The following is a 20,721-nucleotide window of genomic DNA, read 5'->3' as shown; positions in this document are numbered from 1 at the left end:
ACATGAGTTTGTAAGTAGAAAATCTTATATAACAAACATGCGCAAGCGCACACACACACACACACACACACACACACATCTGTTAGAACTAATAAACAAGTTCAGCAACTTACAGAATATAAGATCAACATATTAAAAAATTGTTCTCCACATACCAGCAATAAACAATCTGCAAATAAAATAAACAATTCCATTTAAAATAGTATTAAAATGAATAAAATACAGTAGTCCCACTTATCTGCATTTCTCTTTCTGCAGTTTCAGTTACCTAAGAACAACCATGGTCAAAAAATATTAATGGAAAATTCCAGGGATAAACAACTCATAAATTTTTAACTGTGCACTGTTCTGAGCAGCATAACAAAATTCCTCACAATCCTACTTTGTCCTGCCTGAGACATGAATCATTCCTTTGTCCATGCTATATATACCACCCACCCTGTTGTTCACCTCGTAGCAATCTTGGTTATCAGATTGACTGTCATACACAGTATAGTGCTTGTGTTCAAATAATCCTTATTTTACTTAATAATGACCCCAAAGTGCAATAGTGGTGATGCTAGCAATTCAGGTATGCCAAAGGAAAGCCATAGAGTGCTTTCTTTAAGTGAATAAGTCCTTTTTTTTGTATGTATACATACATGGAAAAGACATACTACTATGTATGAGATTCATTACTATCCAAGGTTACAGGCATCTATTGGGGGTCTTGGAATATAACCCCCCACTGATAAGGGGGGACTTCTTACTTTTAAATAAATTTAGCAAAAGAAGTATAAGACTTGTTCACTGAAATTTTCAAACTATTGTTGAGAGAAATGAAAGGTGATCTAAATAATTGGAGAGACATTCCATGTTAATGATTGGAATGATCAATATTATTAAGATGGCAGTTCTCCTGAAATTAACCTATAAATTCAACTAAGTGAGTGTTGAATAGGAGTTTCAGCTAATCATAACATGATCTTAACAGGAAAAGTTCTTTAAAACACATACAAATCAGATTGTATTAAACAGAGCATTTTATGTCCTTTTCCTCATATTTACAGTTTGATCATTTTTTATATTGGCTACAATCTGAAATCAGTCTTTGCCACAGGCCTGTGTCTTAGAAAAGTAAATCTGATAATGTGCTGCTCTCTTATTTGTAAGCTTTGTTTATTGTTGACATTCTTAAATTTTTTTATAATATTAAAGAAAAAAAGCTGCGAGTAAGCCCAGTGTGGTGGTGCACACCTGCAATCCCAGAAACTTGGGAGGCTGAGGCAGGAGGATCACAAATTCAAAGCCAGCCTCAGCAACTTAGCAAGGCCCTAAGCAAGTTAGTGAGAACCTGTCTCAAAATAAAAAATAAAAAAGGGCTGGGGATGTGACTCAGTGGTTAAACACCCTTGGGTTCAATCACTGGCACCAAGAAAGAAAGGTGACAGCAACTTTGTTTAGCATCTCTGACCTGGTCAGGGTTAAGAACTGAGGAGCAGAGTTGTGCTCTTTTGTTTTCTAAACTCCTTTACTCCTGCTTTCTTGTGTTTGACTCCAGATAACAGAATGTGGATATAAGAGACAGTGTGAACTGATGATATGAAATGAAATGAGTTTTGGAATCATATAATCTTATTTTGATTCTTGCAACATAACCTAAGACTTGTCCCAGAACCAAAGTACACAAGAGACGTGTACCTGAACACCATCTCTCTCAAGCTCAGTTTCTTCACATGTAAAACGAAATACCTTCCTCACAGGGTGGTCGTAGAGATCAAATGAGTAAAGCTCTCAGTTGTATCTGGCACTAGTGTGATGGCAAAACCATACCTGGTTGTGAAATGAAATTACAAAAACGTTATGGTAAGAGTCCAATGCCTGGGGAAGGGATCAATTCCCCTCCCCTCTCTTAGGCTTTCTCCAGAAGGGTCCCTACCTTTTGCATTGTCAATAACTGCACTAAGAGTCTGACTACTCCCTCCTGAAACGTAATAGGAGTCTGTGAAAAGAGCTGTTTCTTCTTATCTGTTCTATAAGCATGCTTTATATTAAAGACCCTGCTCGAGGCCTTCCGCTGTATACATTAGAAATTTTTTTTAAAAAAAGAAGAAAAAGCCCCAATGATAGAATGGATCTAAGATGATATCAAATAACCTAAAAATATTGTGAGAAACTGTAGATCAGGGCTCAGAATTTTGGAGTGCTAATCTCCTCGGGGCCCCCTGGTGTGAATTAAAGTTTGGTTTCACCTACTTTTCAAGTGCCATCTTATCGTTTCCACAACACTGGAACATGTTAACTAAGAAGGATTATTTCCCTCCTTCCACTTCTCCATGCACCCACCACCCACTTCCACCTTGGCTCATGTACACGTCATCTCTCAGAAACAGGCTTGCCTTCCCACAGAAAGTAACCCCACCCAGCTTCAAGCCATTTCTCTTCCCACAGTACATAAACTCATTGCTCACTCTGAAGGAATAAAAACATCACTGTTTGTTTACTGTCCATTCTGTCTCTTAGACAAATGTTGCTTTTTCCCCTATCTTATCTCAACACATGAGCTTTATCATTGAAAGAGAAAACCTTCAGGACAAAAAAGCCTGTTTTGTTTTGCTTGTTGGTTTTCCAAATTTTAAGCCCTTGATTTTGTTGTACCAAAGAATTTTAATTTAACCTAGGCCATGGAAAATAGCAATTCACAGCTTACAGATTCACTGAATTTACTCTGTGAGTTGGACTTACAAGACCCATTTAACTGAATGAGAGTTTTTATTCACGGTTGCAAGTGTGCTGGAAATGTGTCCTTTGATTTTCCCTCCAGTGGTAATGATAGGTTTGCTTGTGAGACCATGTCTTTTATCTAGGACATAAATTTAGTGTCTCTCATAGAGCTCTGTTCTGGAAATTAGAACATAAAAATGGTAAATGATATAGGCACTGGACAAATAAAAGTTGAGGCAAGATGCCATGAGACTATACCTTCCCCCAAAGAGTTCTACTGCCCTACAATGGAAGCACTTTCAAGAGACAAATGTGAGCACTTTCCTCCTAGTGAGCGAGCACAGATTTGTTGGAAGTTATCTCTGTAGGTCAGAGGGTGGCAGGTGTGTCTTAGTCCACAAACTGAGGGGTAAGAAATGCAAGAATATTTCTTTATTTTAATTTCCTTGCCAAGTTCTCACTATTCTGAGGGTGGTGAGCTTTTAATTTAGGTAATTGCTGGGGTGCCCCTTCTTCCTCCAGAAGAGGAACTTTGGAAGCCTAACAGACACCTCCCATTTAACTTATCTAAAATAGAATTTGTCCTAGCAGTTTCTTCCATCCATGTTTGCCACCATAGCCCTGGATATGCCCCAGACCCTTTCTAAGTCACCTTCTGTGACATGGTCAGTAAAGGTCCCTCCTAGAGAGAGGTGCTAAGGGTTCCCTTAAGTCTTCTCTGCTATTCTGTCACCACTAAACCTTCCTCCCTTTCTAGGCTTTCATTGTATGTGTCCCCGCAGGGTGCTGCCCATCTGTCCCAGTGCCTAAGAATAGTCACTGTTACATCCCAAGCACCCAGTGCAAAACCTGCTACTTAACTGGTACTTGCTATATGAATATAAAGGAATGAAGAAGAAAAAGTATGAATTCTGGGAACTAATTCTTTCTTACAGACAAAGCAAGTCAATCGATAAAATGCATACATTTCCAAACTCTGAAGACTTGAAGACTCTAGTCAAGAGCCTCAGCACTTTGAGTTGAGGGTCAGAGGACAACATCTGTGGCTTAGGATTTTTCCTGTCATTTAGCCATGGCTGGTATAGCCTCTGTATCTTTCATGGTTAAAGGTTCACTCCAACACCTACTAGCCCCAGGGCTGCTAAGTACAGTTGTGCAGGTGGTACGTGATATACAGAACCAACAGGGGCGGGGGCCTGCCTGCTCAGCATTCCTTATCCACCTTAATAACACCTCACACCCTCAACTTCCAGTTAGAAAGGCTCCACCCTTCCCTCAGGGCACCCTGAAAGGCTTGGTTATATCCAGACAAGGGATCTTGAAATTCCTCCCTGTTAAAAGCCTATTATGTGTCAGACATTATATCATTTAGTTACACAAATATCCATAAATCAAGTTCCTAACACACAGGCTCCCAAGGCCAGATTAATCTATGGGAGGTGCTCACAAGTTGTTTAAGAAGGCAATAACAACCGTAGTGCCTGGGCCAGGGCAGTTTCCTCACTCCTCTAAGTAGTGATTAGGCGTGGGCTACCTGCCAAATCACAAGCTTCACCAGAGCCTGGTTTCCTGGTTCCTTCCAGTCTTCACAATCTAGCAATCAATCTTTTTTTTTTTCTTTTTAGCAGCTTAAAACTTTATTTTCATTAAAAAATGACCCAAGATTAATGTTTCATGGCATATACAAAAAGAGGGCTGCTTGGTTAACAGAAAAGAGAGCTCTCTGCCAAGATCTCTCCCTCCCACCAAAGAATAAACTCAACTGGCAATCAATCTTTGACCTGCCACCTCACCTCCTCACCCTAGTGTCCTCCAACTAGCCCATCCAGGTTGGGAGCTGTGTTGCAACCCTGAAGCTCAAATGTAATTTTCACCCACAGGTAGGAAAAAACTCAACCAAAGAATTACTTGAATAATGTCTCTCATGCATCTGACAAAACCTTATTGAGCACCCACCATGAGCCAGGCTTTTTTGCTGATACTAAGGATTCAGTAAATGAGAGAGACAGATTCTGGTTCACAAGGAGCTTACATTCTAGTAGAGAGAAAATAAGACAGATAAATACTTTTTTAGAGGTCAAAATATCAAATAGTAGTTGGGTATGGTGACACACACCTATAATCCCAGCAACTCAGGAGGCTAAGGCAGGCAGATCACAAGTTCAAAGCCAGCCTCAGCAACTTAGCAAGGCCCTATGCAAATTAGTAAGAACCTATCTTAAAATTAAAAAATAAAAAGAGCTGGGCATGTGGCTCAGTGGTAAAGCGCCCCTGGGTTCAATCCCTGGTACCAAAAAAAATGTTATGTGGAGCAGGGCGCAGTGCACACCCCAGTGGCACACACCTGGAATCCCAGTGGCTCAGAGGCTGAGGCAGGAGGCTCAAAGCCAGTCTCAGTAACAGAAAGGTGCTAAGGAACTCAGTGAGACCCTGTCTCTTAATGAAATACAAAATAGAGCTGGGGATGTGGCTCAGTGTTTGAGTGCCCCTGCGTTCAATTTCCAGGACCAAAAAAAAAGTGCTATGTGGAGAATTAAGAACCTCTATGACAAAGCGATAGTTAAACTAAGATCTGAAGGCCAAGACAAAAGTTTCCATGCTCCCTCTATAATGTGCTGCCCTCAATCATGGCTTGGAACCCCCAGAATCATGAATAAGAAGACGAGCATCTCAGACAAAGAGATTAGTGCTGAGGTTAGAGGCTAGAACAAGTTTGGGGTGTGCATAAGGCAGGGAAAAGTGCTAGGATGCCCAGTGAACAGTCAGCAAAAAGAAGAATGGTCATGGATGAGATGGGAGAAGCAGTCAGGACTCAGTCAGAGGCTCCATGAACTCAGGAAATGCTGTGGTTTGGAAAAGTGTCTTCCAAAGGTCCTGTATTAAAGGTTTGGTCCCCAGGGTGCCACTATTGTGAGGTGATGTGACCTTTAGGTGGGACCTACTGGGAGGTCCTTAGGTCATTGGAGGTGTGCCCTCATAAGGGATTGGGGGACCTTGTTCTATTCCTCTTCCTCTCTTGCTCTACTTTTTGGTAAACGGTTTGCTCCACTATATGCTCCCTCTATAATGCGCTGCCCTCAATCATGGCTTGGAACTCTCAGAATCATGAACCAAAATAAACCTTATCTGTTTATAAGCTAATTGCCTCTGGTATTTTGTTATATAACAGAAAGCTAACTAACATAGGAAAGGAGTGTGAATTTGATCTAAATGCTAATGAAGGGTTTCAAGTAGGAGGGATAATGCACCCTGATTGATGTTTTCAAGATTACTTAGGCCACTGGGAGAAGAATCAATTTTAACTGGGCAAAGATGGAAGCAGGGAAACCAGTTGGGAGAAAACACACTAGTCTAGGAGGGGGATGATGATAGCAGAGTAGGATGCAGCAATGGAGGAGAAAGACCTCAGAGTCAGATGTTTTGGAGGAGAGTTGAAAGGATCTGCCAATGGATTGGACATAGGATATGAGTAGGGAGGAATCCAGGATGACTCCTGGGTTTTGGTCTGGCCACACTGGGCTCACAGATACCTGGCCTATGTGAGTTGCCTCCCAAGCAAGCTGAATAGCTGAAGGGTATAGCTAATCTGCCATCTACTTTCCCTGTAAAAATATGCCCATCATTTGTAATGGAGCTTCTCGTGTGCAGAATCATACATGGACAGACATCCTGAATCAGGCCTCCACACCTGTAATCCCAGCCACTTGGGAGACCGAGGCTGGAGGATCACAAGTTCTAGGCCTCAGAAACTTAGCAAGACCCTAACCAACTTAGTGAGGCCCTCAGCAACTTAGGGAGAGCCAGTCTCAAAATAAAAAATAAAATGTCTTGGGATGTAGTTCTGTAAGACCCCCAAAAAAGGAGACCCCAACTCTGTCCCACGGATCGACGGCAACCGCAATCAACCGCAGGAGGTGTCATTTGATGCAAACCGCCAAGAGGTTTTTATTACAGCGCGCTGGGACCCAACTCGTGACTCACGCAGGAGTGGAGGAGTCGAGTCCCTAGCAGAAAAATCTTACAAGTTTATAAAGGCAGAAACTACACATCGGGAGGGGTCGCACATGAAAGGGAAAAAAAAGGGAACAAAGCCTCCGAGAAACTCCAAAGGGGGTCTGAGTTGGCTGATAACATACAACATGTTTCACAATGTTTTACAACAGGGCGTAGATTCTGGTCAATAGTTTCTGGTAATCTTACTGTCTGAGCACTATCTGGCTCAATTTACTCTTTTACTCTCTGTTTGGGGCTGTTCCCTGGAACAGCTTTAAGGGCTTTGTTCCCATCACTGGGAGGGAGACCTTAGGGAGTTGAGATAAAACAGACAGCTTAAAAAAATGTCCATTCTTTCAGTTCAGCAGTAAAGTGCCCCTGGGTTCAATCCTAGTACAAAAAAAAAAAAAAAAAAAAAGGCCTTCTCCAGACAGCCCTGATATTGATTATGAAATTTTCTTATTTAAAATAATGACTACAAAGAAAGTGTATATTCAATGCCTGAAGCAAGTGAGAGAGAAACCTATTGCATACATATTCATAATAATATACACAACCAATGTAGCTGCCTATTGTAAAATTATGTGAGAACAAAAATTAATTGCAACCCATATTTGTCCAGATCCTTTTATAGAATTTAATATAAGGAATAGGTTTTGTTTATAATCATGATGCCTTGGTTTCAAAATATTTAAAGAGGCTATAATCCACTTTATACAGAAGGGTAAACTGAAGTACAGAGGAAATAATAAGCTCAAGAAGTAAAATGTTTTACTCCAAGGTCACACAGCTACCAGATCTTCTGGCCCATTAGTCAACCCAATGCTCTTTCCACCATGTCATATGGTTTTCCCATAAATTATTATAGTACTGAGTATCCCTGGACCCCATGGAGAAAAGATAAATGAAGTTCAAAACTAGAAAGACTATTTGAAATCTTAGTAAAGGCATACAACCAACATTCAGGGGCATGCTAGGAGGATAGCAGGAAAACCCTGCCCTCGAGACATTTAGAATCAGATAGTCAGTCATTTGGCAGACATTGCTAAGCACCTACTATATGCCAGGCATTATACCAGACACCAGGCAGGTAAAGATGAACCACACACAGTACCTTCTTTTAAGAAATGTAAGTCTATGAGAGGACAAAAAGCATATTTGAAAAATGTTAAAAACACGACTGTAGACTGGTTTTTCACCACACCAAAGGCATCCATCAATTTCATAAAATTCTGCTTCTAAAATTGGCTCTTTCATTTCTTTTAATTAATCACACTAGCTATGTGGCATCATGCCACAGAAGAAAAGCATTTATTTTACCATTACTAGTAATTCTAATAACTATTGCGGTTTTTCATGGCTTCACAGAAGTATAATCGTTTATGCTGACAATATGTGTCTGACACAACAGTAGCATATTAAACACACAAAAATGTTTATTAATGATGATGAGAATGCTAAAGGAGCTATGCCACGTGGAGTTAGTGAATTCTTGCTAGAGTAGATGACTTTATAATCAGATGTAAGGCTTATTCTGGTGAAGAAAAAGACAAAGCAATTGCTACCTACTGTCAACTTCTCGAAAGTGTTTTGACATACATTACTAATTTTTTTCTATAGTAAAAAAGAGTAAGACTATAGGGAAAATTTGTATTTCAGTAGAAAATTATACATTGTCTTAAGCAGACATTTCCAGTTAGCTTACTCTAAACCCATGGAAGCTATTTTATATTCTGTAAGTTATAGTTAACAGATAATGCAAAGAAATTTTTATCTATAAGCTTGCAAGTTCTGTCCTGTCCAAAGAAAGAGTCATTGACTTCCTCCCTCCCTTCTAGAAAACCAGTTTTGCCTCTACTTTCACATTTATTTTAATATTTCACCCTTGTAAATGTGTCCATTATTCAGAACCCCTTTTAAAACAATTGCACAATTTTCCTGCTTCCAGCTGGGGCTGGGGCTCAGCAGTAGAGGACTTGCACAGCACATGTGAGGCACTGGGTTCAATCCTCAGCATCACATAAAAAAATAAAATAAAATAAAATAAAGTTAGAAAAAAATAAAATCACTGTCCTTTAAAAAAATGGCCTGGTTCCTTCTGCTATGGCTCAGATCTGGAATGACAAAGGCCCAAGTGTTGAAGGCTTGGTTGCCAGTCTGTGGCACTACTGGGAGGTGGTGGAATCTGTAAGAGGTGGAGCCTAGTGGAAGGAAGTTAGGTCATTGAAGATGGGCCTTTGAAAGGGACGCTGGGGTTCTGGCTCCTTCCTTTCTTCTTCCTTCCCTGCCACCATGAGGTGACCAGGCCTCCTCCATTACTGTACTCCTGTCATGATGTACTGAGTTGCCAGAGGCCCAAAGCAACAAGGTCAAGAAACTGTGGACTAAAAACATGAACCAAAATAAGCATTTCCTCTTAGAAGTTGACGATCTCAGGTATATTGTCATAGTGTGAAAAGCAGACTGGCATACTCTTATCAATTAATGAATAGAATAAAATTTTAACACATGTTCATTTTATGTCTGTATGAGGGTCATTACTCAAGGATATGTAACTGATAAACCCCCAAGACAGTATGTGATCCTGGGAGAAGGGAGGGAGAGAGAAGCCAAAGCTTTGACCCTTCTAACAAATCATTTCTCAGTAACATGACAGTGAAACTACACATTGATCTTGTCCCCGTGGCAATACAATGACCCCTGTAAGTCAGATGAGCACTGAACTCTGAACCTTGAACCCTCCATCCTGCCCTGTAAAATCTCTGCTTAATTAAAAGCTGTGCCCAGAATGAACAAGTTCCAGATGTTTACAACCTTTTGTCCATGTCCTGTTCAAGTCTTCAAGGACTGAGACACCCCCCAATGTAGCCTATATAAAGGAACACCTCCCCAGTAAGCAGTGCCATTTTCTACCCAGAAAATGACTCTGCTGCAGAATAAAGGCTGTGCTGAATTCAACAATCTGCTCCTGTCCTGGTTATTTGTACTTTCATTATGGTGCCGAAACCATTTTGGTTATCTTTGCTTACAATGACTTTACGTTATTTTGAACATTGTCTTTTAACCAGATAAAAGACAGAGAGACAATATAAGAAAATGGGAGAAACTGAGGGGATGAGGAAGAGACAGAAGGAAAAAAGATAAGGTGATTCTGTGATAAAATATGAGGGAATCATTTAGAAGTCAGGTCTTTGAAGTCAACTGGATATAAACTTCTCAGTTGTGATATGAGCGTGTGTTGGGAAAATACAATTAAAAATCTTCTCCCAACCCAGAAAACCTCTCAACAAGCCAAGAGAAAGAAAACACTTTTATTATTGAATATGCATTAAACCAGAGTGTCATGCACATTCCATGCAGCCCACTAGGAGTTGCAAAGACAGAAAGAAATCTCACCCTTTCACATGGTTAAGCAGATAAACCCTCTATACGTGTTCTCAAGCTCAACCATAAATAGTTCTCAAATAAGAGGACCTGGAAGCACCACTTATTACACACAGTTCATCCTAAATTTACCAGGTAATAGGGGCAGCCATCTGTGTTAGTTAATTGGTTTCAGACAAAGGAGAAATAAACTTTGTCCTATCTTTGTGACAGAAGATAGCTTTGCAACTAAGAGTTAGGTGTTCACTGAAGTTAGCCTCCTACCCTCCCATTGAAACTGGAATATAAAGACATTATCTTCCCTGGATGTTTCATTCCAAAGAGATGCCTCCCAAGTACTTGAAAAAAATATCCCTAGGCAAAGGCTTATTTAAATTTTAAAAGGATTTCATATACTTCAAAGAAGGGGAAAGAATTTACAAGTTTCCTAAACTTAATGCTCTAAGAAAAGAGACCAAAGCACATTTCTTCCCTTATTTTTAACAGGGAGAACTGAGTCTCTTAAGTTTGAATTTGCCTTACATGTACAAATCATCACTCAGGTAATTGTAGTGTTCACCTGCACAATTGGAGGTGTGGCCAATGCCCTCCCCCCAGATGGTAATGTTCAGACCCCCATATGCAAGTCCCATTTCATCTCTTAAGGTCCCAACTCCCCTTAGGCATGCAGAAACCCTGTGGGACGATACCTGTCCAAGAGGGGGAAAAGAGGTTTGGGTCTGCTTAGCATTTGAGACTGAAGGATGCCGTCACTGCTCAGACAGGTTGTTCCTGGAAGAGTCACTCTGGGAGATAGTGTCACAGATGTCCTGATGGAAGTCAGAGGAACTTTCCACTCTGCAACAGTCTAAAGAGTTCCTCGGGACAGGACAAGCTCATGCCAGTTCTATTAGGGGTTCTCCAAATGAGATTTGGAGATGTTTTGATGCAGCTACTTCCCCAGCAGGTGAGTCTTCCCTGAGAAAATGGGTTCCAGCCCAGGCTACCTAACAGACAAAGAGATCTGTTTTTCTCTTCCTCAATTCATCAGTGCAGAGACCCAATCACTGGCTCCATCTCCGTCATTATGGCAGGTTCTATGGCAGGGATATGGACCTCCCTGCCACCAAATCTAGAACTGAACCATGCCGTTTTCCTCCAGTCAAGGCTATCTTACCTTGAATGTTGGAGTAAGAGATTGGACTCAAACAGGCTATCCTTTCAAGAGATTCCTGAGTTCCTATAAATTTTCTACCTCCTTCTTAAAGCTATGAAAATTAAAGAAATTGGAATATGGACCAGGGATAGAGCTCAGTGAGAGTACTTGCCTAGCAATCACAAGGCTCTAGGTTCTATCTCCAGTACTTTAAAAAAAAAAAAAAAAGTTAAAGAAATTGGAAGAGGGAAAGGAGGTATCTTAGTCCATTTCCTGTTGCTGTAACGAAATACCTGAGATCAGGTAATTTGTAAAGAATAGAAGTTTATTGGATCACAGTTTTGGAGACTAAGTCCCACATGGTATTGACATCTGTTCAGTGCCTGGCAAAGGTCTGGGCCTTCTTGTTGCACGATGTCTTGGCAGAGGGTATCACATGGTGATGGGAAGTCAGGTCAGCACAGTTCTTTCTTCCTCTTCTTATAAAGCTATTAATGCCATCAGGGAAACCTCACCCTCAAGAATCTCAAGTTCTGCAGGCATATAACAATACTTAAAATTAATTAGCTTAGAACTTGAGAAAGAATCTGTGTATTCTCAATTCCCAAATTTGGCTTTGAAATTAAAGTTTACTTCTCCTTTGCAATGGGGAAAAGAAATGAGTTAAGTTTTAGAAAAAGACATTAAAACCCTGAGATAGATAATTAGATTAATTAGTCTTACTGGCATTCAAAAGTAATCATACCGTGCCCCAAATGTACACACTTTTTTTAAAGAAAGCACAGGACTAATTCATTTCAAATCATCTAAAAATCCAAATTAAATTCATTTTAAACATTCCCCAAACAGAATAGTTTTTGCTAAGGTTCTGAGTCCTTTTGCTAATCATCTTTCCTTTTTAATTGCTAATATAAATGGTTCTAATAATTCATACTTGTTTAAAGAATGTAGAAGAAAGTTCCAAAACAAAATGGATTAACTACAGTGATGAATCAAATACTTAACAGCTTTTGAGTTGTCTTTGCTCATTTTTTTGCAGCTGCCAAATTGAGCAATAGGCATGGGGATTTCCACCCAATTTCAAGGGAAATGACCTGAAGAGAAAGTTATATTCCCATTAAGCAGCTCCACTACCAGGGTGACTAATCTTGGTTCATAAGTTTCATGGACCCTGCTGACTCACTTCTCTAGTTAAGATGTTTACTGCCCAGAACATAATACTTAGGCCATCGAATCCATTTCTACTTTGAGTGATGCCAAAATTAAAAGCAACACGGGAAGAGGACTCCTTCTTACATGTTAGTTACAACATAAATATAAGTGAAAGAGAAAAAAAAAGCTTGTGATTTTTCAGGAATCCTTTCTTTTTCTGGCATTATTGAGCATTGGGGTTTTTTGTTTTTTGGTGGGTTTTTTTTTTTTTTTTTTTTTGGTCCTGGGGATTGAACCCAGGGGTACTTTACCACTGAGCCATATCCTGGCCCTTTTTTTAATGTCTTTTTATTTTGAGACAATGTCTTACTAAGTTGCATAGGGCCTTGCTGAGTTGCTGAGGGTAGATTTGAACTTAGGATCCTCCTGCCTCAGTCCCCCAAGTCGCTGGGATTACAGACATGCATCACCTCACTTGGGAATGGGATGTTCTTTATGTTGAAAAGGAGAAAGAAGACCATTGACTATCCATATGGGGCTCTCTTGTTTGATCCTTGGTGGTTCACCAGGAGACATGGATACGGGCTTCATGTTTAAGGGTCAGATCCTTAAATTTGTCCCATTAGCCATCAGAGGTTCAGTTGTGGCTATGCTCTTAAAGAACTGGTTTATAAACTAAAATATTGATGCATTCATTTTTTTATGCACATACACACAATACAAATGTCAAATAGAAAAGAAAAATAAAAAGTCCAGTGCCCAACATTAGTCAAGATACTCACTTCCAAGTTTTGAAAAATCTATTTAGAAACAAAGTCACAGCCAGGCACAATGGTGCATGCCTATAATCCCAGCTACTTGGGAGGCTGAGGTAGGAGGTTCTAAATTAGGGAAGACACTGTCCCAAAATAAAATAAAAAGGACTAAGGATGTAACTCATAGTATATCACTCCTAGGTTCAATCATCAGTACCAAAAAATAAAGAAAAAGAAAAAAGAAGAGGAGAGAGAAGGAGAAGGAGGAGGAGGAGGTGCAGGAGGAGGAGGTGAAGGAGGAAGAGGAGGAGGAGAAAAAGAAAAGGAGAAGGAGGAGGAAGAGCAGGAGGAGGAAAGAAGAAAGAAGAAGAAAGCCATCACCAGGAGTTTAGTTTTGAGCACAATCCCTGTCTATTGTCTTGCATGCTTTCTCATTGAGCCTGTGAGTTTCTGGTGTTTTCTTTATCCTTGTATCCCCAGAGCCCAGCATAGTGCTTGGCACACAGTAAATACTTAATATATATGAGTGAATAATAAGATGATGTATGTGAAATCTCAGATATGATCATGAATAAGGAATGGCAGTCATTGAGCAATGGCAGAGGAATGTACCTACCCATGTTCACAGTGAGAGTGGTGGAAGTATGAAAGCAAATCCTGGGAAGCAAGTGAAGATGCACATGAGCCGGGGTAGGTGGTGCAGCCTGGAATCCCAGCAACTCAGGAGGCTGAGGCAGGAGGAACCCAAGTTCCAGGTCAACCTCAGCAACTTAGTGAGACCCTGTCTCAAAATAAAAAATTAAAAAGGGTTGGGGATGAAGCTTAGTGGCAAAGTGCCCCTTGGTTTAGTCCTCAGAACCACCAAAAAAAAAAAAAAAAAAAAAAAGTTTACACATAAAGTCAAGATTAATGTCATAATGCCAGTTAATGTTTTTAGACAATATTGTAAGAAACAGAAAATAAGATGTAAAAGGCAGTTTAGTATAGAACTGGAGTGATGTGAAAGAAAAGAAGGGAAAATCCAAAACTAAAACTTCAGTTGTCCATCAACTCAGAAACTTGGGCTCTAAAAATTGAAAAGCTGGGCAATTCTCCATGGAAAATTTTTTATTTATTTTATTTTATTTTTTGCAGTGACAGGGATAGAATTCAGGGCTTCCCAAATACCAGGCAGTCTACCACTGAGTCAAATGCTCAGCCCTCCAGAGAAGGTTTAAATTTTTTTCTATTTGCATTTATTTTACCTAATATGGAAATTAGAAAAAAAAAATTGGGTAAGTTTACCAGTTAAAATTTCCCAGATACTGTAAAAAGATAGAGGTCATATTAACAGTGTTTAGGTAGGATGTTGAAAATGTTTGGGTTAAAATGTACGCTGATGGACTAGGGTTGTGGCTCAGTGGTAGAGCACTTTCCTAGCACATGTCAGGGTTCGATCCTCAGCACCACATATAAATAAATAAAATAAAGGTATTGTGTCCATTTGTAACTAAAAAAATAAAAGAAAAAAACTTTAAATAAAAAAGTATACTGGGGAGATCCAAGATGGCAGACTAGAGGGAGGTTGCGTTCCTTGTCGCTCCATAACTCTGGTTTCAAGCAGAGGGTATCTGTTTCTTGGTAAGGCAGTTTTTACTGCTTATTGATCCCCTACTGTTTACCCCTTTGTCTGTTGTGATCACCTGCAATCTGCCAGCATATCAACCCGTTTTTTGAGTGCAGATTGCTCACTGTCAGGCGCCTATCATCCGCCATTTGCCTGCCTCTCACCTGTCCATCGCCTGCCTTACACCTATCCATCACCCAATGCATGAGGTTCACCTCCTGATCATCCGACAACAGTCAGCAAACTGATCACCAACCACCAGTGGAGCACCAGCTGCCTGCTGTTGCCTGGAAGTTCACTGTTACAGTACCTGCAGGTTTGATGGTTGCTGCCATTTTGAGACAACAGCCAGGCCCCATAGGACCCATGGCCGGACTGACTGAGCCCCATCTCCAGGATCCCTCAGCCTGACTGTTCACTCCCTGCCTCTGGGGCCCTCACATCGACTGACTGCTCCCTGCCGCCAGGACCCCCAGACCAACTGACTGCGCCCTATCACCGGGACCCCAGACCGACTGATTGCAACCAGTCTCCAGGATCCCACAACCACACCAAACACACCCCACCTCCAGGACCCCTGCCTGACCAACCGCATCCCGCCTCCAGGACCTCCTGCTGACCATGGCCACACCCTGAGCTGCAGCTCCCCATTTGCCAACACATTTCAAAGCCAGAGTGGCCATATTGGATAGTCCTGGAAGCCGTAGCTCCCATCTTTAGGTGGGGCAAAACCCATCTTGAGACGCCTGCTGGAGGCTTGAAGCTCATTGTCAGGTACCTCTCATGCATCAGGCTACTGAAGACTGGGAGGTTTTAATACTATATGACTGTTATAGTGTAGATTTTCTTTTTTATCCTTATTGAAAAAATTTGTTTTTATTTCTTTACTTTTCTTGCTCTCTTTTCCTTTTGTTTACCTGTTCCCTCAGAGTCTCTTTCTCCCTTTTTTGCATGCTAACATCTGATTTCTTTTGATTACACTCTCACCCTTTCTATTATCTAGTACTTCTGTATATTCTTTTCTTATCCCATTAACAGCCACATTCTACATCCCTCTGCATCCTCTTTGTCCTCCATTTGAAACTGCAGACCTTATTGCAAATCTGTTTGTTTTACTGAAGATAATATTTGAACTCATTCTGTTTATTATGACAATTTTGTTATTGTCCTCATAGGGGCTATTTGGTCTAGAATTGCATAGTGTCTGAATTGGGCACTGCTAATATTGATCTCCCCTTAAAGAAAGGGTTTTGGAAACCTATAGGGCCACTATAAGCTTATAGGGGGAAATCTGTAATACCCCAGATCTGCAGTGCTAGAGGGGAAGATACATGAACAACATGAAAAAACAAGGGAAGAAAATGATCCAAACAAATCTAGATTCTATATTAATAGAATCCAATGACAGTATGTTAGAAGAAATGTCAGAAAAGGACTTCAGATTATACATGATTAAGATGATTCGTGAAGCAAAGAATGAGATAAGAAAGCAAATGCAGGCAATGAATGGTAATATCAATAAGCTGAAAGAGCAACTGCAGGAAGCAAAAGATCATTTCAACAAAGAGATAGAGATTCTCAAAAAAAAAAAAAAAAAAACAACAACAACAAAACAAAACAAACGGAAATCCTTGAAATGAAGGAAACAATAAACCAAATAAAAAAACTCAATGGAAAGCATCACCAAAAGACTAGACCACTTGAAAGACAGAACCTCAGACAATGAAGACAAAATATTTAATCTTGAAAATAAAGTTGCCCAAACAGAGAAGATGGTAAGAAATCATGAACAGAATCTCCAAGAACTATGAGACATCATGAAAAGTCCAAATTTAAGAATTATTAGGATTGAGGAAGGCACAGAGATACAAACCAAAGGAATGAACAACCTATTCCATGAAATAATATCAGAAAATTTCCCAAACCTGAAGAATGAAATGGAAAATCAAATACAAGAGGCTTACAGAACACCAAATGCACAAAATCACAACAGATCCACACCAAGGCACATTACAATGAAAATGCCTGGAGATTCCTGCTGTGCCTCATGCGCTGACAGACCTCCCAGCTCTGGTGTGTTTCCTTTGCTGCCGACACTCATCATCCTGCTCGGCCCCGTATGCTCCTCAGGCAGGCCCTGAGGAAGTACATCGGACCTTGTTGCCCGACAAGGAGCAACTGGTGCCCTGTGTGAGGAAGACGAAGTCGCCGACAGGCCAATCAGACTGCGGGTGAGTGTACTCCCATAAAATATGGGACAGTCCAATTCCAAGTCTGACCCCTCCCTTGACTCTCTTAGGATTCTCCTTAGAAGTAGAGGATTGGAACTCTCAGATAGCCAGGTGTTTCAGACCTGGAAGGCCCTCACTAAGGCAGCCCCTTGGCTGCCTGAAGCAAACTTGTTTGACTGGTCCACATGGGATTGTGTAGAACAACTTGTTAGGAAGAGGGAAATCAATTTAGGGGAGGGTACCCCATTGGAAGTCTGCCCTACACTATCTGCCCTTAAGGCCTGCTTCTCTCCAGGACTTCCCAAAGGGGGCTCCAAGTTTCTTCCCAAAGAGCTGTTGCCTCCGGATGGCAGGAAATCTTCCCAGTGGCCATTTTATGATACTGGGCAAGAACTCACTGACTCTAACCCACCCCCTCCCTGTATGGCCTTCCTGGTAAATGTTAAAATGTTAGTTTGGGAAGGAATGACTACCGATCACAAATTGGCCCATGCGGGGATGAAAGATCGCTCCATGGGAAGGTGGATTGTGGCTACCAAAGATATTGGCACACAGCTTCTGAAAGCGAGTGGGCAGATGGAAAGGGATTCCTTATCTTCAAGTCTCTTCTTTCTTGTGCTCCTCTGCTCTTCCTGCAAACTTGAATGCCTCCTTCTTCTCACCCTCTTAATCCCTCCTCCTCCTCCAACTTCGACTCAGCTGTTTCTGCTTCCATTCCCCAGCCCAGCCCACCTAGTCCTCCTGCCATGAGGTCCCACATGGTGTGGAGGGAGTAACCAGCCCAACCATCAGTGGCATGTCCTAGTAAGGAGTATGATATAGTAGCCCCATTCCCCACAAGTAGTTGAAGATAATTGTTTCACAATTTTCTGCTTCCAAACCTGAATTGAACCAGGAAAAAGGGTTAAAATGCCCTAGGCACAAAGTTTCTGCTAAAACCTGTCAGCTCCTCCCAGATCTCAGTCAAGGCTTACATTGAAATGTAAATGGAGGAAACCAGAATGCTTAGTAGGAGGCCAGTCTCAAAACCAAGGGGGGGGGGGGAAGAGCAAAAAGAGTCTTATCTAAACTCCAGCAAAAGTAAATTTTATGGTGCTTTACTAAAGTAATTAATGGCCATATCATTTTTCCAGGACTCTTGTTTTTTTTTTAATTCTATGTTTTTTTTGAGCTCATGACTTTTTTGCTATTTTTTTTATTCAACTAGAGTTTTTGAACATCTGTTACACTGCAATGGAGATTCACCTTTAAAGTTACAAGGTCTTTGATTTTGTGTTATTTATATGTCGTGCTGTCTGATGTCATGTTTTGTCTGTTTCAAAATTGAGCACTCCTAAAATTAAAATTTAAAAATGGATCAAATATTTTTAATTCATGTGATTTAAAAAGGTTCAATTTAAATTGGGTAAGCTAATAGAAGTAAAATGTCTTTAAAATTAACTCACACATCTCTAGGTGGTCAAACTAATAAAATGTTGATGTTTATAAAATGTCTAACATCAATTTTTCTAGGACTTTTCTTCAACAGGAAAGAGATGGAAGATAACTGTTTACACTTGTCTGACATCTTTTTTTTTTACACTTGTCTGATATCTTGTTTTCTTTTTTACAATAAGATGAGTGAATTAGAGTTGACATGTATGGGATTACTCAAACGTCCTTGTTAGAGACATCTGATTAATTTACAAAGTTATTCCATGGAGTAACATACGTAAAAACATTATTCTTTGTATATTAAATGTGTTCATATTTTCCAGGTATACAAGCCTTTAAAGCAGAAAATTTATCAAGCTGCTAGTCTCCAAATTAAACTTGTCTGTAATGATAAACCTATCATTTAATATTCTATATAGGACCTGTCATCAATAGGGTATATGTAAAATTTGTTAAGTGTATTTCTAAAAGTTATTGAGAGCCTGATTTGTTTAAAGGTTAAACATGAAAGCATTTTACCACTTTGCCACACAAAAGGAAACTTAAAAGCTCTCTCAGCCTTTCTTTAATTCATGTTTTAGATATAATATTAAATTGTGTTAACTAATGTTCATGTAGACTCAGGAGTCAATATATGTAAACTGCTTAAAATGACATTTAAGAAAGAGTGTAATGCGCAGTAGCAAAAATGGGACAACAGTGATTAAGATTAGGGTCTCTGACCTCATGACTTTGGACAGTGGACTTCCTTGAGAGCTACACAGAGCTCCTAACATTGCACTTTGCAGCTCTACCATCTTAGATCTACAGGTTCAACTTGATTCCTTGGCCACTGTCATCCTGCAATGGCGAAGGAAGGAGGGCTTTGCCTGTTCCTTGGTGCTGTTTCTATGCCAACTGCTCTGGCATTGTACAAGATAAAATCAAAAACCTACAAGAAGATCTGAAATGTCATAGGAGCAAGCTCCACTCTAATTTCCTCTGGACTGGGTTACATGGGTGGCTCCCCTACCTCCTCCCACTTATGGGCCTGCTAATCACCATTATCCTTGTGTTCACCTTTGGGCCTTGCATAATCAATAAGCTTATCCATTTCCTGAAAAGCTAGGCTAAGTCTGTGCAGCTCGTGGTGGTCCGACAGCATTATATCACCCTTCATAATGCTGACTGGGAGCTCTATAGGATCATGGATCACTCGTATCAGGACACTGGGGTCTAAGTGTCTCTCCCTTAAGCCCTGCTCCTCCTGAGGGGCCCGCCTGAAGTGCTAAGGTGGTAGTCAATGACAGGTAAGATCCTCAGAGGAGGACAACCTAAGACAGGCACATCTTCGAGTAAGGTGGACCCCCAAACTGCTAGGGTGATGTTCCATGATGGATAAGACCCTCCCAGGGGCAACCTAAGACAGACACACCCTAAGTAATGAAAAGAAAAAAAAACAAAAAAAAAACAAAAAAAACAACAACAAAAAAGCCACCAAATTTAAGGAAAAAAAATTCAGAGTTCATCTGGCCACAAAACCTGTATTTGAAATAAGTGTATAGGACTATAAATACATAGAACACTGTAGAAATGTCATCCTAGGAACGAATCACAGCATCTTGTCTTGGAAATTAAAGCACATAAAAATATATTGGATAGGACAAAAAAAATTAAAGCAAGAATCTGATTAATAAATGTGGGAATTAAAACAAAGATAATCATAATATAAGTACCCCAAAATGCTGAGTCCTGACTTTGATATTACTCAGTCTTGGGTTTAAGTTCTAATTCTTTTACTCTCTTGTCTTGAGCAAGTTGCTTAATGTTTTATTGACTTAGATTCTTTATCTTTAAAGGGAGAATGATTATCCTATGTACCATATACAGTGTTCTTGTGTTATCTGGGTGCTAGCTTTATGTGGTTTTAGTTACTTATAACCTACCAGTCCAAAAATATTAAATTAAAAATTTTGGAAATAAACAATTCAAAAGTGAAAAAAAAAAAAAAAAAAGAAAATGCCTAACATTCAAAATAAAGATAGGATTTTGAAGGCTGTGAGAGAAAAGCATCAGATTACATATAGGTGGAGACCAATACGGATAGCAGCCGAATCCTCAACCCAGACTCTAAAAGCTAGAAGAGCCTGGAACAACATATTTCAAGCTCTGAAAGAACATGGTTGCCAACCAAGAATCCTATACCCAGCAAAATTAACCTTCAGATTTGAAGATGAAATAAAATCCTTCCATGATAAACAAAAGTTAAGAGAATTTACAAATAGAAAGCCTGTGCTACAGAAAGTTCTCAACAAAATATTCCATGAGGAGGAAATGAAAAACAACAAT

At 40.1% G+C, this 20,721-nt stretch overlaps 1 protein-coding gene across 1 annotated transcript in view; it reads right to left on the bottom strand.

Annotated features, from left to right (window-relative positions):
• Positions 1–20,721, bottom strand: part of TEX12 (testis expressed 12) — a 75,609-nt gene that overhangs the window by 31,717 nt on the left and 23,171 nt on the right. Inside the window, exon 2 of the mRNA XM_079101674.1 lies at positions 13,739–13,903. Coding sequence (XP_078957800.1) covers positions 13,739–13,742 — 4 coding nt within the window. The 5' untranslated portion in view covers positions 13,743–13,903. The remainder of the gene's footprint in view (positions 1–13,738; positions 13,904–20,721) is intronic.

This window comes from Sciurus vulgaris (genome assembly GCF_902686455.1).
Source record: "Sciurus vulgaris genome assembly, chromosome: 11".
NCBI classification, from domain to species: domain Eukaryota; kingdom Metazoa; phylum Chordata; class Mammalia; order Rodentia; family Sciuridae; genus Sciurus; species Sciurus vulgaris.
This window is presented reverse-complemented; position numbering and strand designations above follow the sequence as displayed.